Below are 25,343 nucleotides of genomic sequence, written 5' to 3'. Positions count from 1 at the left end.
TGTCCTGACAGCTACTGTATTCTCGTCTGCTGGAACATTTAACTCTTCTGGAGAACATGCTCTGACTCGATCCTTAAATGTCATTACAATCTGCAATTCATGAACTCTAAAGAACAACCCCACTCACTCACTCACTCACAGCTTGTTTAAGCTTTTAGAGAATAAAAGGTTTGGAAGAAAGAGCTGAGAACATGAAACTGCTGAGGTTGTTAGGAAATAATGTGCTCTGGTACTGCTGCAGGGAAATTCTTTCCATTTCTTTATTAGTAGTTTACAGTCTCCAGGGAAGGAGTTCTTTCCATTTTACATTTTACCAAAGGACACAGATGTGTTTGGTTTCTGAAGCCTGAAAGAGTTCAGTCATCGTCTACAGCCAAAGGTCGGTCCATGTGACCCAGCAGAACAACTCACCAGACCCAAGACGTCATGCAGGGGCTGAGTTACTCAGAGCTTGTAAAGATGAAGTCCTGAGATCAGAAACACTCTCTTTCCCAGAAGGAAACTCACGTCTAATCGTGTTGTTCATGAACATCAGGAGGAGGTTCTGACAGAGTTCTCAGGTGTCTGGTTCTTTAGTGTCTGGTTCTGTGGATCCTCTGTGTGGTTTTCTGAGGTTTCAGGACCACACTGGAGGCAGAACGTAAACATGAGAAGGCTGATGGAGACACATCCATGGCATCGATGTAGTTATTTTCCATCCTTATAGCCACCAGAGTTGTTTCCCCCTGCTGTTCCGGGTCACAGATGCTTTCTTCTGAGATGCTCCTGGAAAGTTAAAAGATTCAGTTAGACTCATTTTATTTCCATCACATTCCAACAACTAAAAGGTTTAAATATCTGTCATTTTTCTTCATATCCTCCCTACATGCACACTTTGTTTGTCAGGGTTATCTTTTTAAGATTTCTTAATACGGATAATTTTAAATCTCCTTGGAGAATCAACATATTTTACACATAAAAATTTATTGATGGGATCATATCCTGACATTTGAAGTATAGTTATTAGTTTTATTGAATATATGCAGGTTTTCAATTATGAAATTTTGTTTCACTTCCAGTATAAACTTTTCAACATTTTCAGCTGCAGTTATATTTTTCAATGACATTTCTTTCCAGTTTCATTTTAAGCTGACAGCATCTAAACAGTCATTCATTTCTGTAAAAAGTGTATTAAATTTCTTGACTTGTGTGCATTTGTGTTTTATAAGATTTTGTTGCAGTTGTAGATCTTTCTTCCTTTCCATGATTCTTTGTGCAAGATTATGTCAATATCACAATCCACCCAGGATGAAATCGGCTGAATTTTGAAACAGACTTTATGCTCATGTCCTGAGGCTCCCAGAACGTTTGGTGCTCTATTCTGCTTTCTTCTCCATAGTGTTGAGATTTTACAATTTGGCTGCTTTCTGCCACCTGGTTTTAATCGTGTGTGACCTGCCTGGTCCTTAGAGCGTGCACCCCGAATAAACTGACTGCAGCAGAAAGAGGTATGTTTTGGCCCCAGCTCCATTAAAGTCCCTGTGGGAGAAGACTGGAGCTACTGTGGAGGTTGTTGCTGTTGGAGCATGAAGATCTCACTACTGGCATGTGGAAGAGTTTAATGGAGAGTCAAAACATGATGACTTAGAGAAGAGTCAGACTCTCTGTAGTGTTTTTCCTCTCTGGATGATGATGTGAGGCTCTCAGGTGGAAACTTGAATCAGCTTATTTTGTTTCTGGTTGTCATGGCTACCAGTGATCCTACAGTTTATTGGTGTCTGGCTGGAAGTGATGAATGATTCAAGCTCTGCTGCGTTGGGGGAAATAAAAACGCTGCTGGATTTTACGGGACTATACTGGGAGAATGTTACGTAGGTACGTCTGGAGCCGAAAGATTCTGTTACCTGATCCGGTTGCTGTCCAGTCGGAGGAGGTGTAGGTTGGTCATTTCACTGATTCCGAGCGGCACGTGAATCAGCTGGTTGTGGTCCAGACACAGCTCCATCATGGAGTGATAGGCGCCAAAGAATGACTCTGGCTCGATTCCCTCCCCATCCAGCCTGTTGAAGGACAGGTAGAGGTACTCCAGGCCGGGATCCATGTGGGCAAAGATGTAGCCTGTAGAGGAAGTCCTAGTTAGATCATTGATGAAAATATAGATGATTGTCCTGTGGCTCCTCTCTGTTCCCCCACCTTTCCTCAATACCTCAGGGTTTTTAATATTTGACCCTGCTCTACCTTTTCTGCTCTTGTCAGTCTAAAAGCTCTTCCATACGCCACCCAATGCCAAACAGTCGACGCGTAGGTTTTGGGACGTTCATATTCATGCACAGCTTTCACAAAAGGCACAGACCACCTGGGGATACCACTTCCACGACATTCAGGTAACACAGCAATTACTGACAAAGTGTCAACTTTTTGCAGAAAGCCTCCTCCGTGTACTACAGCGCTGCAATTTCTGTTCAGGAGTTTTCTATGTATTTTGTGAAGAATCACTGAAAAATAAATGTAGTTCCTCACCGTATCTGAAGAAACGCTTCTCAAAAGTATTTAAGTTGCAAAAACCAGATAGTTGAAGCAAAATTTCTGCATAAAATACGCCCACGGACCTCGGATCAGACACACTGCAGAGGTAGGTCTGTGCCGTCGGACCAGGGCCTGCCAAGAAGGGGAGGAGGCCGCCTCTTTGTGAATAAGATGATGAAATTTTTGTTTTACGTCAGTGAAGGCCTATTATGGGAAGTCACGTTTTCTGGTTCTCTTATGATGGTCCAGTACAGTGGGGATTCCCACCACTGGACCTCTGGGTTGTACACAGAGTATTCTTAAGGCTTCCCTTCAACCTACCAGGTATCCTCTCAACCTTATTTCCCACAAGCACTAAGTGGACCAAAGACTTGGGCAGGTAGGACGGAACCAGGTAAAAGTCATTATGTGACAAGTCAATGGACTCCAAGGTCCTGCAGAAGTTGAAAGAAGAGAAATTATGTTTGAGTATCCTTATTGAACCAAACTCCTCATGGCTGGTAAAGATGGTTCTGTTCTGGTCTGACCTGTGGTTGAACCAGGCCATGGGAGCAATCTTGGTCTCGTCCAGTTTGTTGTGCCTCAGAGACACAACGTTGAGGTTGGTGGTGCGGTTGAAGACCGTCTCTGAGATCTCCTCGATCAGGTTGTTCTCCAGATACAGCTCCTGGAGAAGGAGAAGAAATGTTTGATGCTGTTTAAGCAGAATGATGTTGTAACATCATCTGTTAAAGTACTGAGCTAATTATCAGATGTTACTGTTGGACCTGGTTCTGATTCATGACATGAAGAGTGTGTATGTGTGTATTTACAGGTGTGTTCAGGATGCAGGAGTATCAGCACCAGTCTGCTGGTACTCTCTCTTCTCTGCGGTTAACCACAGGCTGTAATTAGATGGTTAGATTGGTTTCCCACAAGTGGGAGGTTAAATATTAAGGCTGAGAACCTTATTTGCTTTCAGCGACCATGAAGCAACATAAGGAGCCTCGCCAACACCTCTGCTGCTGGTCATAAATAATTTATCTTTTTAGACAACTTCTGTTTTTGTACATTTTACAAATAATTTGACTTAATTAAATTTTACATCATAATAAATTTGTTAACAAAGAAATCTGAGATTTGTGAACCGCAGAAGAAGTTTAGTTTAACTTTGTAGTTCCAAAACAACCGGTTGTGGATGTTGCAGATTATTTCACAAACCCACAAGATTACTGAAACCTGTCTGGTTCTACTTTTGTTTAAATATAACCAACAAAGCTTAGTTAAATGACTAACTTAACTTGATAAATATGTCTTCATGAGTCTCCAGCAATGACTAGAAACTTATTCTGGAGGTTACAGGAGAGACAAAGCTTTCCTGAAGGACGGATGGAAAGCACTCTGAAGGTGCATTAAATAGACCATAAACTCACACTTACCAAATTAGAAAACATTTAGTCTCCTCCCCTGAGTTCTGGATGTGTTCCTGAGCTCTCTCCCACATAGATGAGACCAAGAGGCATCCTAATCAGATCCTTAGATATCATCAATTGATTCTTTTAATTGTGGAGACGCATCGCCTCCTCCTGCGTAATGGAGCTCCTTGACTTTTTAAGTGTATTGTGCAAGCCACGCTCTGTCTGCAGACAGTGGAGCTCTCATAGATGAGCCAAACAGATTGCTTACATTTTTCTTGACAGATTCCTTGATTTTTACAACATCAAAATAGATACTATCAAGTTGATGGGTGCCTAGCCCATCATTTCTTCTCCACCATGGCAGCCAACGCACACCCTGTCAGTGCGACACAGAGAATGGCAATAATGCTGCTCAGCTTTATAACTGGTTGTGCCAACTCTCTACCTTCTCAGCTCAATGTTGCATACAAAATACTTCGATATAAGCTCTGTTTGACGCCCAGCAGTTTGCTGTGCAACACGTAGTTGCTGCTTTGACGTAGCATGTCCAGCATACGTTCGCATGGAGTCTTTCTCAAGTCCTGAGCATCTGATTAGGATGCCTCCTGGCCTCATCTAAGTGTAAGATCCTCCACAGCTGAGTTTGTAGGAGTCTTGAGGCAGATGTTGATGAACCCTTGATCAGTCTTTCTATGTCCTGTTTCATGATGCTACTGCAGAGGTATTTGAACTCCTTCAAACTGATCACAGACCCAGAGACTCCACCCAGAAAGTCTATAAATAAGCTAGACCTCCTGCAGCCTGAATTGATGTAGATTTTTAATCAGGTCTGACTCATTGCACTGTCTATATCAGTGGTCCCCAACCTTTTTATCACCGCAGTCCGGGGGAACGGGAGGGGAGGAGGTCACATGACACAATTTTAAATTTTTTTGCCCTGATTTTCCCCTAATGACAATCTTAGAACGTTCCAAGTTCTAAGATTGTCGCCTGTAATAATCGTATGATTATCCTGTCTGTGTGGTGTGTTACGTGGAATGTCGGACCGCTCCCATCTAAAATCTGGCATATTCAACATGTTTTATTACCTTGGCCCGATTACCACAGCAAGTGGGTTTTTCCCTGACTGGGAGCGAGAACGCAGTCTGTTTAATGTGACAGGTAGCCAATCAGAAAGTGTGGTGATGTAAGGACGGGGAGGAATCCCAAACAGCTGACATGGCGCAACCGAGAGTCCGGTTTAATGCATAGTGCAGCAAAAAGAGCGGCTGCTCCCGCAGTCTTTTATCAAATGTTTTTTCTTTTTGTTTTGTCTTTTATCACTTAAAATGAGTCCACAAACTATCACTACAGCTTCTACTTCTGTTTGTTTCTCTAAATTCACGTATGGTATGTTGGGGTTTTACGGGATTTTCTTCAGGAATCGGGATGTTTGTGAGTGGAATCGGTTAATGTGTGGTGTGTTGCTCCTGCCGTGTGGCTGGACACACGAACCGACCGAACCTGTTGGACTTTTATCGGCTCTGTGGTCAAAGAGGTTTGGAAAACTAGCCCACAATCCTTAAATCCTGAACCAGACCTAAAACTCATAAGCTCTACTCCTCTCGTCCTAATACACTCTGACTCTGGTTGCTATGGTAACGTTTACATATCCCTTCAAAATAAGATACAGATGCGCCACAAAAACTAACATTTTACTTTCATGAAAATTTTAACTCATGATATTGATAAATTAATGGGAGCCCTGCGCTCATTTCTCTGCAACGAGACAGTCCCATCTGGGAAACAATAACTCCCTAAGTGATGCACAGAGTATTCATGATGTCTAAGAAGCAAAGCAGTTTAAAGGGTCATTGCCTCATTGCCATGCAGAGCTTGGAATGTGGGAATCACCTACTGGGATAAATCCATTCTCCTGTCTCTTCTCTGGGCCTTTTCACCTTTGCAAAGACATTTGTTTACTCATTACTCATTTTGTTGCTTGTGGGCTCAATGTTGGCGCGCAAGATGCAACCAAGAGAATCCGGTTAAAGGATTTTCAAAATAAAAGCGCCTCCAGACTCGCATAATACATAACACGGAAATATTTAATTATTTCTTGTGTGGCCCGGTACCAATTGGTCCACGGACCGGTACCAGTCTGCGGACCGGGGGTTGGGGACCACTGGTCTATATCATTGATAAGATAAAGATAGATCAAACATGTTCTGATCTCAGGTCATAGCTGAATCCAGTCAAGACTGGATTTCAGCTCACCCTGCAGAGTTTCAGGTTCTAGTCATGATGGAAAGGATTTTATCCTTTATACCAGCAGTGACTTGGGAAGACCCTGGGGAACCGTCCGGAAATGGTTTCTTCCCAATCTTAGGTAGGAGAGCTGGATCAGAGGTGCAAAGGCCCTCGGGTCGACGTTCCCTTCACTCAGCAGATTCCCCTCCAGCTCCAGGATCACCAGGCTGCTCAGATCTGAAACACGATGCAATTGTGTTTCAGCTTAAGAGTCAGACTAATCAGGTTCAACACACCAAAATATTTGTGAGGTTGGGGGTTTTAAAAATGGTGCCTTTGATTCTTGTAGCAGAGTCGCTCTCATCACCCATCAGTGACCGACAACTGAACTTAGCTCTCTTAGAACCCCGACCAGGTAGATAGTATTAAGGAGTACCACTGTCGAGTATCATTATCTAAAAACCACATTGAATGGGACTGAGTAAGTAGAAGTGGATGATGTCCTCACTTCAGGACTTAATGCTAATAGTACCTTTACTCTGTTAGAGTGTGACCAATGCCAATGAGATTACTTGGTTTTGACTTCTTTTAATAGAACCAGGTGGCTTCTATTTTACTGATGTTGTTCCTGTTACTTGTCAACCGTGACTGTTCTTATGGTGTCAACCAGTCAATTGAAAAGGTGAGCTTCAGTGAGTGAATCAAACCCTGGCCAGTCCAAATGATTACAGTATGTCATTTTCAGACTGGTTGCCCTCTGCAGGATGGTATCTCCATACCTTGGAAGCTATTTTCATCTATTCCTCTCAGTTTGTTCTCATTGATCTTCAGTTCCTGCAGTGTGGACGGGAGGTCACATGGCACTACGTCGAGAAGATTCTCGTCCAAGTAAAGACGCCTCAACATCTTCAGGCCCTGAAACAAAAAGAATCTGTTGTCATGGAGATATTTTGTTATTGCGAAACCCAAAGAATGTCATTGTGGAGATTTGTAGTTATTATGGGAGTTAAAGAGTCAGTCGTCATGGAGATATTTAGTCATTATTTCCTGATCATAAAGGAAGAACTGCAGTCTGTTGGGGATTTGCAGTGGACTAGGTTTGTGAAGTGATCTGGGTGTCTCATGCACTTTGAGGTACTGCAGTGTCCTGCAGTACCACTGCAGTGGTCTTTAGGTCTGCAGTGTTCTGATGGTCTCTGGTGCTCTGTGGGTCTCCGGTGATCTGTGGGTCGCCAGTGGTCTGTGGGTCACCCGTGGTCTGGACCAACATGTCTTACCATGAAGGCTTTGGGATCAATCCCAGCAGACGTCAGCTTGTTCTTCTTCAGGTTGATCCATTCCAGGTTGGGAATACCGTTGAAGGCTCCTGCTGGGATGCTGCTGATGTTGTTCCCTGCAGGTTAGAACAATTTCAGTCCAACGAATACCATAATCTGGTATTCATGGTCTGGTTCTTCTGAGTATAATGCATTTGGTAGCTTGATGATATTTCCTACTTCCATAAACTATTTTACAATGACCGCCAGGCAGATCTTACCCTGGTTGACCCCTCATCCCTCCCCCTGGTTGTCCCACTCCATTGGTACCACCTGATTGTCCCTCTGTCTGCTCCCTGCTTGTCCCCCTGAACTCACCTTCCAGGCTCAGAGACTTGAGCTCCGGGACATTCAGTGGAGGGAAGTGGACCAGCTGGACGTTCTCGCAGGTCATGGATACATCAGAGATGTCGCAGCCGGCAGGAAGGACTACTGTTGCCTCGTCTTCTCCCACTTCTCCCTCTTCTCCCTCCTCTTCCTCCTCTTCCTCTTCTGGTGCCACCTCCTTCAGCTCTTCTGTCTTAGTGGGATATGTTGGGACTAGAAGTGGGAGGAGTTCTTCTTCTTTTGTTGGCATCTGGAAGACGTCTCCCCTCAGCCATACCTCCACCTCCTCCTTCGCCTCCTTCTGTTGCTCCTCTTCCTCCTTCCTTCTCTCCTCATTCATCCTGCTCTCTTCCTCCTTCCTTCTCTCCTCATTCATCCTGCTCTCTTCCTCCTGCCGCCTCCTCTCCTCTGCCTCCTCTATCTTCGTCCTCCACTCCTCTTCCTCTTTCTCCACCTGCAGCCTCAGCGCCTCCTCTTCCTCCCTCCTCTTCTCCTCAACCATCTTCCTCTGCCTCTCTTCCCGCTCCTTCCTCTCCCTCCTCCTCTTCTTTCTCGCCTCGTCCTTCCTCTTCAGACGCTCCTCCTCCTCGTGATGCTCCTCTTCCTCCCGCCACACGATTTTCTGGATGTCCTCCTGGGTCAGAGGGACGATGTGGTCCTCGGGGTGGCTGGGTACTGGAGAGTCACCAGAAAGTTCTGGGCTGAGCCCGGAGTCTGTGGGGGAGGCGGGCGCCGCGGGGCAGCCATTCAGGGAGCGGGAAAGGAAAGTGAAAGAGATGGAGAGGAAGAGGAGAGAAGAGGAGGGATGTAAAGGAAACTACAGGAGATGGTAGAGGACAGACAGGCGGGTTGTGTTAGTGCTGCAGGCAGATCCCAGACCAGCTGCTGAAGCTACAGAGCAAAGAGCTGCTGTAGACCGGTCCAACCCAAACCCACCACCTGCGGGTCTCTCTATGAGGCTGGATGTCCCTGAGGCTAGACGTCCATGTCTGTCCCTGAGGCATGAAGCTGGACGTCAGAGAGCCTGAACGTCCAAGAGACTGGACGCCAAGGTCTGTCCCTAAGGCTGGACGTCCCTGAGACAAGACCTCCTGGTCTTAATGTCTGTGACTGTCCTTAAGGCTGGACATCTGGGTCTGTCCCTGAGGCTGGACATCTGGGTCTGTCCCTGAGGCTGGACATCTGGGTCTGTCCCTAAGGCTGGACATCTGGATCTGTCCCTGAGGCTGGACATCTGAATGTGTCCCTAAGGCTGGACATCTGGGTCTGTCCCTGAGGCTGGACATCTGAATGTGTCCCTAAGGCTGGACATCTGGGTCTGTCCTTAAGGCTGGACATCTGGGTCTGTCCCTGAGGCTGGACATCTGAATGTGTCCCTAAGGCTGGACATCTGGGTCTGTCCCTGAGGCTGGACATCTGAGTGTGTCCCTGATCCTGGACGTCCCAGAGGCTGGACGTCCATGTCTTTCCACAGGAAAAATATCATGGAAAAACAATAAAATCTCTGGAATTTTTTGGAGCATTTTCAAGGTTGGAAAATGGAAAAACTTGATTCCATTATTTCAATATTTTATTTTCTTCTCTTCAAATTTCTGAAGGAAAACAATTTAACAACACTCCATGAATACAGTTATTGTCAATTTTAGTTATTTTGACAACTCCAACAGACTGGCGACCTTTCCAGGGTGAACCCCGCCTCTCGCCCGGAACATTAGCTGGGGATTGGCACCAGCAACCCTCCCGACCCCATTAGGGACAAAGGGTGTATAGAAAATGGATGGATGGACAACTCCAAAAAAATTTTTTTCATAGTTTTTAACAGTTTTTTGTTTGATTCTTTTCAACTTTAACTAAAGTTTTGTCATTGGTCTGTTGCTCTGTGCAGCTTCTGGGCTGAATGTCTTTTATTCATGAAGGTAGTTCAGTCACAAAAATGCTGAACTTCCACTTCCTGTTTGGAGCAGCTGGTCTGGAAGCAACAACCAGTGGTCACAGTGGTCACCTTCACCAACAATATTATCACCAGATCCTGATCTGGTTTCATTCCTGTGGTGGATATTTTAGTTCAGAAGAAGAAATTGTATTTGCTCCAACAGGCAGCTTGTCTAATCGTAAAATTTTCCATCACCAAAACCCAAACTGTGCTGTTAAGAACACAACGTTCAGGTTCTCATCGTTTTTAAGGCGTAGTTCTTATTTTGGATTCAATTTGTTTGTTTTTCTGCCTTCTTAAGGAGAAACCATGCAGATAAAAGTAATTTTTCACTTACTGAAAGATAAACAATCTAAAAGTCCAAGAAAAACTAATAAAACCTTTGGAAAGCCTGAAGGACTCTTGATCTGAATCTTTCTAGAGGTTTTACAGCAAAGTCATGGATGAAACCCAGGATCCAGTGATGGTTTGTTTTCCCAGACTTCTTAAAGAAAGGTAAACATTTAAGCCCACTCACAAAGGTAATAAAGCTGTAATCTTTTTCAGTGTCCAGCCTCTCTGACACTAAAAGCACCAACATGTACGAATGCTAAAACAGTTCACAACATGTGTGCTAGCGGGTCCAAAATGTGTTGCACACATTTTTCAGCCATGATGGAAACAGGAAGCAGCATGCCGAGGCCTCAGAGATGAAGACTGGAGATTTAATAACATCGTGGCGTCATCTCTGCGTCTCCGGATGCTGCACCATGGCGTCTCACATGTCGTGTTTCTACCTGGCTCCATGCAGACGGGGCAGCAGCGGCCCGGGGGCGTGGCCGGGGACGGGCAGTGCATTGTGGGACAGGTCATCTCGTCACACACCACCCGCCCTTCGCTGCACAGACACGTCACACAGGGCAACGGAGACCAGACGGCCAGGTCGAACATGGTCAGCCCGTGGTACACACAGTGGGTCTGCTTACCTGCACCAACACACGCACACACACCCACACACACCAGGGTCAGTTCAACATCTGGCCGCCGTTTAGAGCCACCGATAATCACTGCATAATATTTAGAGGTGCACCAACTTATCAGCACCAATTTCCTTCATTTTCGGAGAGTCAGAACTCTTTCAGCAGTTTTATGACATTTGGTTAAATTCTCAGAAGTCCTCCAAGATGGAGGAGTTTGATCTCCCGGGTTCAGCTGCAGCTTCTTCTTCCCCATTTCAGTTCCGGATCCAATTTAAAGCGTTCCCGGGTGAGTCCGGACCCGGGAAATGTTGGAAAATATCCAAAATATACACATCAGTCTTAGATGACTTCTGGCTTTTTCAACATATTTTTACACCAGATCATTTCTGAGTTTCTGTAACGCAAATTTCTGACTTTGTCATAGAATAAATTAGTCTTAATATTATGACCATAGAAATTATGAGCTTTATTTATAGAAAATTATTCTTTTGTTTTCCAAATGTACAATGTTTTTTTCTTGTACATATATGAAATTAATCTACAAATATAACTTTTGTGGGGGAGGAAATTGACCAACAGACTTTCTCTTTGTGTGTTTAAACACTAATATTTTCACACTAACAGACTGGTTTGGGATAATTAAAAAATCAATAATCATATGAAAGCTGATTTTCATCCAAGCACATGCAGAATGCATAATTTCAATGCTTCAAGCTGCATCAGACGCAGTTTCTACTCTCTCATTTGAGTTGCAGATTTTTCTTTGGACCAGTTTTGTGAGTTAGTATGATACTCCAACTCTGGTTTGCATGATTTTTTTCAGTGTTTTCTTATGTATTTTATGCGGTCATGGCATTAATTCATGAGCAGCTGCACAGGAAGACGGCCAGTAAAAGTCGGGATCTGAACCCAGCAGGTTGTTGTCCTGCTCCAGTAATTGTGCGTCTGGTTGGTCGTCTGGCCTGTACTTGAGCATAAGCAGCAGACAAAGCAGTGATTTGTCCCGTTTGCCACCCCCCTCTCACCGAGGTAGCCCAAGTCGTAGCGCTCCAGGCCAGCGACGTGACGAGGCTGCGAGGGGCCGTGAGTCAGAGGGAAAGACTTTAAAACACTGTGATCCAGCAGGAAGAGCTCTCTGGCTCTGTTTGGACTGCTTCCCGTCTGTCATCTTTCCTTCCTAATGGCATGCTCTCTGTTGGGTCTGCAGGAGCACAGGTAGTTAGAGGCTCAGCTAGTTTCTCTATTGTCTCTGGCGACTGTCCCCCTGTCATCTCTGCTGAAGCACTCATACTTTAGAGCTTTTCTTTTCTCTCTGAAATATCGTTTCTCCGCCTCTCAGATTCTTCACTGCTACATTAATGGCAGGGATGTATAGCAAGGCAATCCTCTGCTTCTCTCCATAATGCCTCTGCTCAGAGAGAAACTCAAATTATAGTCTCTGGCTTTTCCATCAGTTAAAGTCTGGCAGAGTTTAAATCTCTCACTGTGTTGAATCCTTACTGCCCCAAACTCCCTGCCTTATTTATGCATTTCAACCCAGAAAAGTTGAGCTCAGTGGCCCTGGGGGTTAAACAGGGATTCTTTAGAGTATAATTCCTGCTGAAATAAACAGCTCAAGGATTGGACCCTGCAGAACTCCATTTGGACTCCGAATAGCTTTTAACACTTTATAAAGTAGGTAAAAGTCTTGATTAGCCTCATAGAATCAGCTAAAAAGAGTTTGTAGTTTGTTTGATTCTAATATTTATTTATTGGCTTTGGAAGAGTTGCACTCTGCTGGGTCTGCAGGAGCACAGGTAGTTTCTTTATGGCCTTGGCCAACTGTCCCTCTGTCATTTCCACTGAAGCACTCGTTCTTTGGAGCTTTCCTTTTCTCTTCTGAAAAAAGGAAATGCCTAAAAAACAACTAAAATTTTACCCTCCATCAGTTCCATCAGTTTCTACCCTGACTCTTCTCTCGCTCTAATCTGAAAGTTAATCATGCTTTGGTCCGTTTGTCTGGCAGAGTTTAAATCTGTCTGTGTGGACTCCTTTTTGTCCAAAAACTCGTTGCCTTTTCTAACAAGGCTCAACCTAAAGAGTCTAAATTGACTCTTTAGAGTACAATTGCTGTTTTAATGAAGAAACTTGAGAATTGAAGCCTGCAGTACTCCCTTTAGCATCTGAATACCCTTTAACTTTTATAAATTCAGAAAAATTCTGAATTATCTTCCTAGAATCAACTAAAAGCTGATTTCAGTTTGTTTCATGCAATATCATGTTTTTGTTTTGATTGGTTAAGGTCCACTGCTCCATGCAGAAATCTTTTTGCATTCATTAAAAGCATTGCTTTCTTAATTTTGATAAACTGAAGTATTAAACTTTTGATTTACTCCAGAACAAATCAGAAGTTTGTTCTGCTTTAGTCTAGTTTCTCTCTGGGTTCATGAAAAAACCTCCTCAGTTTTTTGAGGGTTTTTTTATAACCCAGTTTAATTCATGAGGGCCTAATAAAGCTGCAGTTTCCCTCTTTTGCTCTTTTAAAGCATCAACCATTGACCACAGAAAGAAATGAGCTTAGCTCCTCGCAGAAGATGTCTGCCGCCGGCCCTCTGCTAACTGCTGCTGATCTGCAGGATTCCCGTCCTCTCTGTGTGGGAGACCTTAGAAGTTTTCCCTCCTCCAGTCATGTTTGGATGTGATGATTCGTCATTACATGAGTGAACGTGAATAAGAGGACGTTTTTTTTCTCTGCTGTTTCTCTCAGATTCCTTCACGTCAGCTTAACAGCCGGAAAAAAGTTCTGACTGCAAAATTTACACCCCCTTTCCTGGTGGTTTATAGTAATCCAACTGTCCTGTTAAATGTATTTTATGGGAAAAGTCTACATAGATTTGTAGCTTCATTGAAGTGGAAGGAACAGGAAACACACCAGATACTGTAGTTGACTAAAACTAACAAAAACTGAATTTGAGAAAACATTTTCGTCAAGTGAAATAAATAAAAACAATAATTAATGGGGGGAAACTATAACTAACGGGAACTATATTGTGCCGGTTAGCATAAAACTTACTGAAACATACCGGAAATTGAAATTACAAGTTTTTGTGTTTATGAATCTATTTTTCAGACTTTCAAACTAAAGAGACTTCATAATTCATTTTATTTGTTGTTTCTGGTGTTTTGTTTCATTATTTTGGATATTTAAAATGTCTTCAGATTCCAGCAGTTTTTAACCAGATTTGGACCGAACCAGATCAAACCTTCCTGGTTCGGTCCAATCAGCTGGCTGCTGCTCTCTTACCGACCTGGGATGACGCTGTAGCTGGACTCCAGTTCTGGGACGTTCCTGTAGAACGTCAGGGTTCCTGCTGGTGTGTGTGGGCCGTTTGGGCCTGGAACCAGCCGGATCTTCAGAGGTTTAGAGCGCCCCTCACTGGTCCAGATATAACCTGCAGACCAAAGCGCAGATAGCCTCAGCTCACGTTAGCTCAGAGAAACACGAAAACTTGTGGAAGGGTTCCCCACCGTCCCGCAAGTTAAAGCAAACCGAAGTTTGACAGCAACCTGCAATTTGTATTTCTAAACACTAGATGGCACTCCTCTCCTCACTGAACATAACCCAGATTCTTTAAAAAGTGATGTAGAAATGTAGAAAGCGTGGCACAGCGAGGCTTATTTGTTCAGAAAGGACAGTCTGCACATCTGACTCATTTGCACATGTGATGAAGAAATACTTCAGGATTATTCTTAAAATGTACATCAAGAAAGTGTGACATATTTATTTGTATTAATTAAAATACAACTAGTTATAAGATTACATATTTTCCTAGACAATGTTATAATTCCCTAATAATTGCCATAATTTAGTTAAAAGATTTTAATCAGAAAGTTGTGTATTGAACTCACCGGACTGTTAGCTAGGAGCTACTGTCAGTGCACCCTCTGGTGGACTCATCACGAACAAAAAAAAGACCTTTATTTTTAAAAATAAATGCTTCTTTTATGAGGTTAACTAAAGGTGTCACAGGACTACATGAAGTATTCATGGGAAAAACAAATTTATTACTGTAGTTCTCTTTTAAATGCATGTTATTTTTACAAAAGGGAACAAAAATACTCTCGGAATCACTTCAACTGCAGAAAGAAATAGGAACAAAATAATCTGTCTGTGATGATTTATTTAAAGCTTAATGAAAAATATGCAACATGCTTTTGAGTGAAAACTGTAAACTGGTTGGTATTGTATTTGTTTTAAATTCTACTGAAGTTGCAATCTTGCATTAAAAACATCATTCTGTTTTCTGAGGTCATCATCAGCTGAAAACATGTAAGGGAAAAAAATAAAAACCTTGTGCCAATTAAATCCCTATTATTAACATACTTTGTTGGAATAACAGAAACAAGATTAAACATTGTCAGAGAAATAAGGAATATTGTTTGATGACGTCATAATTTCCATATTACGTCATTAACCTGGTGGAGGCCTCTGGTCCCCTGCAGAGAAATATTAGTGACATGTCTCACCCTGTCCGTCCCTCCATCGCTTCCCTCGCTGTCTCTCCTCATCCTGGTTCCGATGTCTCGACCCGGCCCGGGCGTCAGGCAGGATCAGAACCACCAGCAGCCACAGAACGGCCCACACCAGCCACTGCCTCATCCCTGCAAAGCGCCACAGATTAGTGAGGTCAGTCGAACCGGAGCGTTGACCTGCAGCAGCGTGTCAGATGCAGCTGCGCAGAGCCGCCGCCGCTCCTCATATAGCCGCACTGCACTGCTTAATGGCCGGGTCCGGCTCCCCGAGGCTCTAATAACGGGTCTGAGGCTGCAGTCTGTCATTATTAGAGCAGGCAGATCTGCTCAGGTGCTAGTTGGTCTGGTTGCTGCAGGATGAAGCAGCTCATTGTGTCTGAATCATCCAGGCTTCTGGTTTGAGCCCAGATGTTCTGAGAAGCTGCAGTGTTCCACCTTCTGATGGAAAACTGCAAACGCTTTCTCTTCTCATTTGTCATCCACATTTAGAATGCAAAGCAGTCAGCAGTTTGACATTGCTACCACTAGGGGTCAGTACACCCCACATCCTGCACCTTTAAAGTGGCAGTATTATGTGTTTTCCAGGCACATAGTGCCTGTTCATAGCGTAAACAAGTAACCATGCTACCTTCAGTTGTTATAAAAATGCTACATATATCAAATATGACATAAAAGAAAATTTGCTTCTTGAAATTGGGCCTCCGTCTCTTTAGGAATCTCCTGCTCTTTCTGAAACTCCGCCTTCAGGAAGTCATCTGAATATTTCTCCTCTATTAACCTTTTAACAACATTTTAAGCAGTGTTGAACTGAGAAGTAGCTCCTATAAAAAGCTTGGTTCCACCAGGTGTCTGCTAATTACTTCTGGCTAGTCTGAAGGAGCTGAGTGGGGGGAATAACATTATAACATGATGTAAAGCATAAAGTCAGTTTTATGCGACCCTGCCTCTTTAAATGAGGTCAGACATCACAGCAGGATTATTCTGCTGTGATATTAACATTATATTATGATAATGTTATGTTATCATAATGTGTTACTGAATTGAATTGAAAAGGAACTGTGGTAACACTCCTTTGTGCAGCTGTCTGTCACTGAAGGAGCTGCAGCTTCATGCCTGGAGGGCGGGACTTAAATGCTCTGCTGTGATTGGTTAATGCATTCCTCTGGGTTTTTGGCAGGAATCTAACCCTGTAGTCGTCCTGTAACAGAACCATTTAAAGTTCACATTTCTCAAGTTCTGGATGACGTCCTTTCGCCAACAGGTTACCAGACCTGTCTCTACTGGAAGATGTCCACCATGTTCAGCTGAGTTTAATGGCTGCTGTTTGAAAAGGTAACATAAAGCAGACGGATTAATATAACCGCCGCTTTGTGATTATTGCTCATCTGCAGGGTGTAATTACCAATGAGGCACAGCAGCTGATTATCTCCATGCAGTCTGGTGGTGTTTATGGGTGCAGTATTATTATGTAAACTTTTTTAGCTTGACATCATGTTAGAATGTTTTTCGCTCATCATAAACATACCTGGACTGTTGTTTTGAGAAATCCTTTAATCTCCATGGCGACAGTTCCAATATCTTGGATGGAACTAGCGTCACCTTCCAGACAAAACTCCTCCCCACGCTCGGCTCCTTCAGACTAGCCAGTAGCAATTAGCAAACACCTCATTATGAGCTCCTACTTAATGCAGTGCTGGTAAACATTTTGTTAAAGGGTTAAAAGAGGAACTATGTTCTGCTGACTTCCTGAAGGCGGAGTTTCAGAAAGAGCAGGAGTGTTTAAAGACACAGAGGCCCAATTTCAAGGCATTAAGTCAGGAAGTAAATTTTCTTTTAAGTCATATTTAATATATACAGCATTTTTATAACAACTGAAGGTAGTTAGTTACTTCACTGGTTTATAAAATGAAACTATGCGCCTGTAAAACATATAAAACTGCCCCTGTAATGTTATGTGTAAATGGCCCTACAGAAATTATTTTGCTCCTTTATGCGGGTCAGTGTGATTAATAAGTTGATTAATAAGCAAAAATCTGTTTTCCAAACTTCCAAGTTAATTTAAAGGAGCGGACTGTTGGATTTTTCCCGTGATGAAGACCAGAAAGGTCAGCAGCAGATCTGGATGTTTTTAAAGTTAGATCAAATGGTCTCCTTGGTTACAGTCAGCCGTGTCTCTGGCTGTTTACTCCTTATTGCTTCATGCAGGTACAGTATTCTGCAGCTTGCATGAAACTTCCTTGAAGTTTTGCTGCGGACCCCAACCCGCCCCCTGCAGCAGCTTGAACACAGACCGCCTCCCCTCCTCTGTCCTGACCAATAGGAATCCAGGAATAAAAGGGAGACAAAGAGAGAAAATCAGTGCAACACGGGGGAAATATTCAGCAGCTCACTTCCTGGATGAACAGGCTCAGATGGAGAAATGTTTCTGCTCCAGTTTGGTTCTCCCAGAGTTTCTGCTCAGATGGACCCAGAAGAACTTCAGCATCTGTTCACATGCAGTCCAACAGAAAAACACTTGCTGGTTACCACAACCTTTATTCCACCAGGAAACGTTCCTGTGAGAGGTGAAATATTTCAACCTGTTCTGGTCAAAATGCTTCCAGAACAGCATTAAGGCAGAACCAAGCAAACTGTGGACAACAAATTGGTAAATCAGAGTTACAGGCAGAAGAATCAGCTGGGTGGAAACGAAACAAAAGTTTAATTTGTCTTCTTAGAACCAGACTAGGATGCTGAAGCAGCAAATTTTATTAATTATTCAAAATATTTTACATCAGTTATCAACTTAAACTGGGGGTTTTAAGGGTTCTGGTTCTGATCTGAGTCCACATTTAGCCCCAGGAACTGAAACAGACCTTTTAGACCCAGTTCTGGTTCAGCGGTCCATCAGAGCCACAGGGTTCCAACAGCTAAAAACAAACATCTCACTATGTGAACTGAAAGTTGTTTTCCAGCAGGATTTTATTTGGACTGGTGGACATTAAATCTGTTTCAGCTGATTCTTAATGAGTTCATGTGATGACATTTTGGTCTCTGCTGGAAAAACAAAACCAGAGGGGAAATCAGATGACAATATTCTGGAAGGATAAGTAGAATCTGTAATATATCAGGATCCAAAAATGTGCTCGTCACAAATTCTTCAAATCACAATTTAGGAGTAAAAAAACACTAAACAGTGGAGGTGTAATGTATTCGCATCAAATGCCGCCCTGTTTTCTAAACTAAACTCATTCAGAATTTGACTGAGAATTCAGGGTTCATTCACTCCGGCCATGTTTAATCCGCTTTAATCGAACTAGTTCGTTTGGGAAGGTGAGAATTTGTAATCAAACTCAAAAAACAAACTCTGGTTTGCCTAAAAACCTCGGGCTCGTTTTGGTTGAGACCACTCCAAAAGCAGGAAGTGGACCAAAGTGTGGTCCAGGGGCTACTTCTGGCCCTTGGTATTAATTTTTTGTGGCCTCCAACTGCAATTAAAAATAATGCAAATTTCTTGGTTGATGCAGATGGAGACATTTTATTTGTGTCAGGCTAAAACTAATACCGATCAGCTTTTATTCTTTATTAAACTTGGCTAAAGATAGCAAGCGTTTTGAAAGAAATAAATTCAAAATGAATAACATTCATTTTGAACAAAAAAAAATAAATTCATTATTGCTTCAACATTTTTTGCTCCCAAGACAAAAAGCCTCTAATCTCTCAGCTAGAAGCAGCAGCTCTGCTCACGTTTTGCTCGTGATTTTGTGTTGTTTTGGTCAGAAAAGGTCTAGTTAATACATCCTAAAATAATTACAGTCACTATTGCTCTCATAGCCTCGGCCCTCACGCAGCTCTTCCTGCTGAAGACAACAGTTCATCCTCTCTGCTCTGGCTAAGAGGTCTTGGCCCAATTTCAACTCCTCCAGAGTTTCTGAAGATTTTTCTGTGAACTTTTGCTGCTTTTTCATTCACTTTCAGTCCAGAAGTCAGATTAGTTTCACAGGAAATGTAAAGTTTCGACATAAAAAGCCTCCCAAGCTGAATAGACGGGAGCAGATTCGTGTCTCACATTTGTTTTAAATCACAGTGTTCTGTTTCTGGTGCCAGCTCGGTTTGTTTTCTCGGATCCGTGAAGATATTAAAGCGTTTTAATTTGAGGCTCCTGCTGAGCTTTGGTGTCATGCTGCTGGAATGTAAACAAATGCAGTAAAAGCTGTTAATTACAAGCTGTTAACAACCGAAAATAAATCTCCTGTAATTCCCAAACATGTCAAGATGCTCTGCCGTGACTCAGACGGCAGAGAGACAGACGACGGGGACGGAGGGACAGGGGGAGGAGCCAAGGACAGACAGACACGGAGTCAACATTACCGTCAGGTTGAAGCTGAACTTCTGTCCTCCTCCGGTCGTCCTCGGCGCTCTGAGAGGTGTGTGTCGCTGAGCGATGACACCCTGAGAGTGTGTGTCTGTTTCAGACCCGAGACGTGAAGCGGAGCTGCGAGGAAGAGGAGGCAGTGGAGGAGGGAGGAAGGGGGTCCAACATGTGTCTTCCTGCCTGGGAGAGGACGCTGCCAACCTGCTGCAGGAATCTGAGCAGAGCAGGCGGTGAACGGGAGGAGAGGTCATGTTGGGGTCAGAGTCCTGCAGATCCGGGAAACCGACTAAATTCAGCAGAGAAAACATCTGCAGAGGCGATGAAAGGAATTGTTTTAAGGAACTTGTTTGGAATCACGTCTGGGTGTCCATGGAGACGTTATAAAATGAATTAAAAACCGTTTTCCTTCAGGTTTGAAGAATCCCAGAAATCCTCCAGAATGAGATGATCAGAATCAGATAATGATTTTTAAAAATGTACTTTTAGAAGTATTTCTACTACTACTTTTATATTACGAAGTGTTGCTACTCCTACTTGAGTAAAATTTCAGGTTTTAACCAAAAATCCACCAGACACAAACACACACCTGCAGTTTTTGTTTAAGCTTTTTTATTGAAAGAAATTGATTTGTAAAAATTTTCTATTGCCTGATTTTTCTTTTATTGTCACATTTGTCCTTAAAATAACAAAATTTCCACTTAGCTTTACATTTTGGTCCATCTAACTGTGTCATTTTTAAATATTAAATAATAACTTGGTCAGTTACTCAGTACTCGAATAGTTTATACCAAATACTTTTCTACTCTCACTGGAAAACTTTCTTGGACGGCTCCTTTGAACTTTTACTTCAGTAAATATATGTGGAAGTAGTGCTACTTTTCAACTATTTTTTGGGTATTTTGATGATAACAGAGGTGATGGTACGGACTCATTTCATCAGTGTGTGGCGCCCCCTTCAGGCTGCTTCAGTGCATTGACTGAATATTCACAGAATTAGATGATTTAAAGCTGCTGCTGATTAAACTGTCAGTTTGATGGAATCCCTGGAGACTCCAGAGAGCCTCTTAGTCCTGATTGGTCCGCCAGATATCTGGATACAGGCGCCCCCTACAGGCAGCAGCTGGAACAACACAACCAAAGCATCATTGTTCAATGATTGTTTGAATGTTTGTTTGTTATCTTCCATATATGCATAAATGCAATAAATATATTGAAAGATTTTTATATATATAACATTTTTCATATATATATATATATATATATATATAATATTACTGTTTTTCAGCTGATGTTCCATTCAAATTATTAAAGTAGTGTGGTCTCTAAATCCATTTTTTTGGTTTTCCACTCCTGTAAAGTTGAAATCAGTAGCCATAACAACACTGGTATAGTTAGCTATAGTTTTTCCCCATTAATTACTGTTTTTATTTATTTCAGTTAACTAAAATGTTTTCTCAGTTTCACTTTTTGTTACTTTCATTTGACTGTAATAACTTTAGTTCCCATCTGTTCTTTCTTCTGCAGGAGAAGTTTCCCTCCATCGTGTCTCTTCCCGAAGGCTGCGGCTCAGAGGTCATGACCTTGAATCATCCCGAGCTTCCAGGGTAGAAATCCTTTCACCCTGGCAGAAAACCTCCAGAACCAGAGCCAATCCGCCTCTGAACTCGTCTCTGTTTCTGTTTGCAGCTGCGGCTTCTTCATTCACTGGTGCATGGATGTTTCCACAGGGGGCGCCGTCACGCCCAAGATCCAGCTGCTGTCAAAGATCCCAGAGAAAGGTCAGAACTGATAGGACATCTACCTGAAGTGCAGGTGTCATCCTCAGCCCCAGGGCCGGCCAAAGCCTCCATGGTGCCCTAAGTGAAATTTGGTTATTGGGGCCCTCCAGTTCTGCTAACAACGTGGACTGACTGCTATCAGCAGCCTGATCATTAGATCATTCATACACCTGCTATAAATTTATTGCATCTCTGGCAGTGCTGTTTACATTATATACATGTATAATATAGGATACATTTATTGGCCAATTGATTTATCGACCACTTGATTTCTGGGCGCCAATTTCTTTAATTTTGGGGGATTGTGATTGGCCGATACTTACATGTGAAGCCCATCTTATCCACTGATCTTATCTTAGTCATCAAAGGTTTATAAATCAGCCTCTGTCCTCTTCTGCTCTTCAGTGAGAGGTTTGACTGACAGTTAGCAATATTCATCTCACTGTTGCCAACTCAACCTTATTCTTTTATTGTTATGTTGTAGCACTTTGACATTGTTATTGTTATTATTTCCCTGAGGTTTGTTTTGTATTTAACCAGTAATTAGAAAACTCCTTTACAGACAAAAAAATGGAAGGAGTTTTTAGTTTTGATGCATTGAAAATCTGATTTGTTGGTGCGTTTCTAAAAGCAACAGGAAAGAAACAGTTTCCAGATGCTAATTGTTGTTTGTTTGTGTGCAGCTCTGCAGATGTTCCCCAGTCAGCCAGCAGGAGGCGGTGCTGCAGAGGCCTTTCAGAGCCTGCTGAGGATTCTGGGACCTAAAGCCGCCATGGAGTCCATCATCAGAGCCGTCAGCCTCTCAGAGAGAGACGAACTCAGCGATTAGCAGCTCCAGAGGTTCTGCTGGACCTCAGCTGATCCTGAACCAGAACTTTATTTCCTGTCCTGGACGAGAGAGACGCACTGAAAGCAGACAAACCAGCAGAACTCTTTGGTCCAAATCTACAAAAATAAAATAAATGATTTTGGTAGAAAACACCAGACAGCTGTTTGGATCCTCAAAAAGTTTCTTTTGCTTTGATTTACACACCGAGGTTTCAGAAGTCTGCAGGAATCGCAGAGCTGATGACCTATGACCCCAGCGAATGTTGAGGATCCTGGGAAATGACCACGGTTTCAATCCTACTTTTTAGACAGAGAAATAAAATTTAGATCCTGATTAAAAATTTGTTTAAAAAGTTCTAAAGAACCAGCAGATTTAATTGAGTTTGCAGCTCATTTTCTCTCTGCAGGGACCTGAAATCAGCCAACTTCTTCCAAATGTTGAGTGTTCCTGCCAGGGTTATAATAGTTGATAAACATCACAACTCATAATATTTTAGGTTCTCAACACCTGAAAGATGCTGAGAACCTGGAGCTCCAACTGCTGCCTTTATTCTGCATCCAAGTTTATCCTGATGGACTGAAACCATAAAGATTAACAAGACAAACACATAACTCATTTATATTTATATATTTATTTGAGTTTATTGGACTCTAACTGTCAGATATTGTGGTTTATTCTCAGACAAAACATCATGACTCAGTTTTACTTCTGAAAACTCCACAGCAGAAAAGCAGCTAAAATAGCTAAAAGTCTCTTTACATGTCCATGGATCTGCAGGAGCTCTGATGGTGTTTTCATGTTCACTGAGGCTTTTATTTCCTCCACAGCATGAAAGAGATCAGAACAAACATGTTCATGTAGAAAACATCCTTTAGATCACAGGTGTCGAACTCCAGTCCTCGAGGGCCGCTGTCCTGCAGTTTTTAGATGTGCCACAGGTACAAAACACTGGAATGAAATTGCTTAATCACCTCCTCCTTGTGTAGATCAGTTCTCCAGAGCCTTAATGACCTAATTATTCCGTTCAGGTGTGGTGCAGCAGAGGCACATCTAAAAGTTGCAGGATACCGGCCCTCGAGGACTGGAGTTCGACACCCCTGCTTTAGATCAATATGAAGTTTATAAAACTGGTTCCGGTTTCTGCAGTTAAAGTTTTGGATAAAAAATGTTTATTAAGGTTAATGAAGTTTATAAAATCCAACAGTTTATAAGTTAGAAAGTCCAATAGTTTGGTCCTGATTCCGATGGAACTGGAGGAAATTCTGCATTTATTTTCAGAACAGGAACAAAAACATTTTCTAAAGTGTTTGTTAGAAAAACTTTCTGACTGAATCCCTAACAGACATTTCTCATCAATCTCATTTATTGAAAAGTCACGTTTTCTCTGATTGGAACTTGATTCAGCCAACAGGAAGAGGTTTTAATTGGGCTTTCAAAATAAAAGTTTTGTATTAGGATTTTTTTCCAGCAGGTTTTCCACAGAAATCAGCAGCAGTGATGGAAATAATATGCGAGGCCTGAGTGAGGAGATTTCCAGGAAAACAGAAACAAAAATTTACATTTGGTTCTAGAAAAAAGATCAGATTAGCTTCTGGGGTTTAAGGAAGTCAGACCTGATGCATCAAATCCCTTTTTAATATCTGAAGGCTGAATAATTCTGTGGAGCAGCTGACGTTGCAGTACTTCCTGTCTCCATGCAGGATCTGTTGTCCTTCAAAAGTCTGAGTCGTCTGGCGGACTAAAGAGGGACTTCAGGCGGGTTGTTCCTCCTGACCCGAGCCTTCCGGTTCTCCTGTTTCAGCTTCAGGAGTTTCTGCTGCTTGCGTTTCTCCCGGTACCACAGTTTCTCGCAGTACTCGTCCAGACGCTGAATGTTCTGCAGGTCTTTGTAGCTCTTCAGAGGAGGAAGCCATGAGTTCCTGTGCGGCGGCAGAGGAGCGGCCTCAGGCTGACCCAGAAACCCGGTCGGGCCGGTCCTCACCTGGCTCAGGAGGTCCGGCGGGTTGGGACTGAGGTTCTGCAGGTAGCGGGCCGGGTGCAGACTGCGGTTGGGGATGATGTGGAGTCTGTACCGGCCCAGGACCTGGCTGTAGGAGTGGTCCTGACTGGTGCAGGTGTATAGGCCGGCGTCAGTCATTTCCAGGCGTAGAACCAGCAACCCTCGCTTCATGCTCAGGAAGCGGTCGTCATCACTGAGAGGGAGCTGAGAGAACCAGACCAGAGGAAGATGTCAGAGTTCAGCTCATTTCACCTGCAGCGTCTTTATTACAAACTTTAGCTGGACGGGTGTCTCTCAAAGAAGACTGAGGTGTTGAAGGACTGACGGCAAGAGGCTGCAAAACTCTTTGAGTCAATAATGAACTGGCTTTACCCACTCCGGTTACTAGGAAGAGGAGTTATTTCAGGGAGGGAACCCTGTTGCCATGGGAACTATATACCAAGGACAAATGGTTCGTTCACACCAAACATGTTACGGACATAAAAAACTCATCCGACGTTTCAAGTTGGATGCAGACGCTTGACATTTTGCTCAACACCAAACGTTTGGTCTATAAGGGCGTCATATTAATATCGTAAATGGTAACTTGCTCTTGGTTCACCATTTTCCTTTTCCAAATTATTAAATTATCTGTCACTGCAGACTGAATTTCTAAACCATTAAACTACAAACCTTTGTTTTAAAGAAAACTTTGGATCATAACAGCAACGTCATTTGATGTTTGAGGAAAACATCTGCAGAAAAAGAGGCTCATCAAACCAGAGCTAATGTGTTGGAGGCGCCTTGCTGGAAGCAGGTAAACGTGTGTCAAAGGTCAGACCTGAAGGGGTTGAACTACACACCTGACTAACAGCTTTCTGCTGACTCTCTGAGCGCTGCACCGTCCAGCGGAGCTCAGCCTGCAGCGACCGAGGAACACACTCCAGGAACGTGGAGTTTCCCTCCACCCCATACACCACCTTCACCTCCACCGAGTCGGAGTCTGACAGGAAAACAGCAAACAGCACAGAGAACATGAAACCATAGAACCATAGCTGGTTCTATGGTTCTGTAAGGATGAATACTCAGCAGTCGCTACCAGCTCTGCCCACAAGTAAGATCAATTTAAGATCTTAACGATGAAGATCTCCGTGATCAGAAGCAGCTCTGATGTTCTCAGCATGAAGAACAAGAAGTCCAAATGAAAACTTATTGATCAGATTGAA

The 25,343-nt window shown here is 43.0% G+C and overlaps 3 protein-coding genes across 5 annotated transcripts in view; 1 reads left to right on the top strand and 2 right to left on the bottom strand.

Annotated features, from left to right (window-relative positions):
* The window catches only part of LOC122833442 (centromere protein P), an 84,598-nt gene extending 61,862 nt beyond the window's left edge, over window positions 1–22,736 (top strand). For both annotated transcript variants that reach the window (XM_044120983.1, XM_044120982.1), the window contains exons 7-9: window positions 21,057–21,136; window positions 21,219–21,310; window positions 21,994–22,736. In XM_044120983.1, coding sequence (XP_043976918.1) covers window positions 21,057–21,136; window positions 21,219–21,310; window positions 21,994–22,139 — 318 coding nt within the window. In that variant the 3' untranslated portion in view covers window positions 22,140–22,736. The remainder of the gene's footprint in view (window positions 1–21,056; window positions 21,137–21,218; window positions 21,311–21,993) is intronic.
* Window positions 231–19,870, bottom strand: ecm2 (extracellular matrix protein 2, female organ and adipocyte specific). The gene is made up of 12 exons (XM_044120979.1): window positions 19,529–19,870; window positions 15,173–15,307; window positions 13,954–14,097; window positions 10,484–10,672; window positions 7,766–8,488; window positions 7,409–7,524; window positions 6,911–7,046; window positions 6,211–6,368; window positions 3,033–3,172; window positions 2,827–2,939; window positions 1,884–2,097; window positions 231–765 (listed from the first exon to the last, which is right to left on the bottom strand). Exons 2-12 carry the CDS (start codon window positions 15,303–15,305, stop codon window positions 573–575), a joined length of 2,259 nt encoding a protein of 752 aa, XP_043976914.1. The 5' UTR covers window positions 15,306–15,307; window positions 19,529–19,870; the 3' UTR covers window positions 231–572.
* A 995-nt stretch (window positions 22,737–23,731) lies between the features above and the next one.
* The window catches only part of si:dkey-49n23.1 (semaphorin-3D), a 51,375-nt gene continuing 49,763 nt past the window's right edge, over window positions 23,732–25,343 (bottom strand). For both annotated transcript variants that reach the window (XM_044120978.1, XM_044120977.1), the window contains exons 17-18: window positions 24,981–25,120; window positions 23,732–24,342 (exon numbers count right to left, since the gene is read on the bottom strand). In XM_044120978.1, coding sequence (XP_043976913.1) covers window positions 23,878–24,342; window positions 24,981–25,120 — 605 coding nt within the window. In that variant the 3' untranslated portion in view covers window positions 23,732–23,877. The remainder of the gene's footprint in view (window positions 24,343–24,980; window positions 25,121–25,343) is intronic.

This window comes from Gambusia affinis, linkage group LG07 (assembly GCF_019740435.1).
Source record: "Gambusia affinis linkage group LG07, SWU_Gaff_1.0, whole genome shotgun sequence".
Lineage (NCBI taxonomy): Eukaryota > Metazoa > Chordata > Actinopteri > Cyprinodontiformes > Poeciliidae > Gambusia > Gambusia affinis.
This window is presented reverse-complemented; position numbering and strand designations above follow the sequence as displayed.

Excerpts from the sequence above, each read along its gene's own strand:
- ecm2 (XM_044120979.1), bottom strand. The coding sequence starts at position 15,305 with ATGAGGCAGTGGCTGGTGTGGGCCGTTCTGTGGCTGCTGGTGGTTCTG. Across the intron at positions 8,489-10,483 it reads CCCCGTCTGCATGGAGCCAG|ACTCCGGGCTCAGCCCAGAA; the intron begins GTAGAAACACGA and ends CCTCCCCCACAG. Across the intron at positions 3,173-6,210 it reads GTCTTCCCAAGTCACTGCTG|GAGCTGTATCTGGAGAACAA; the intron begins GTATAAAGGATA and ends CTCCTTCTCCAG.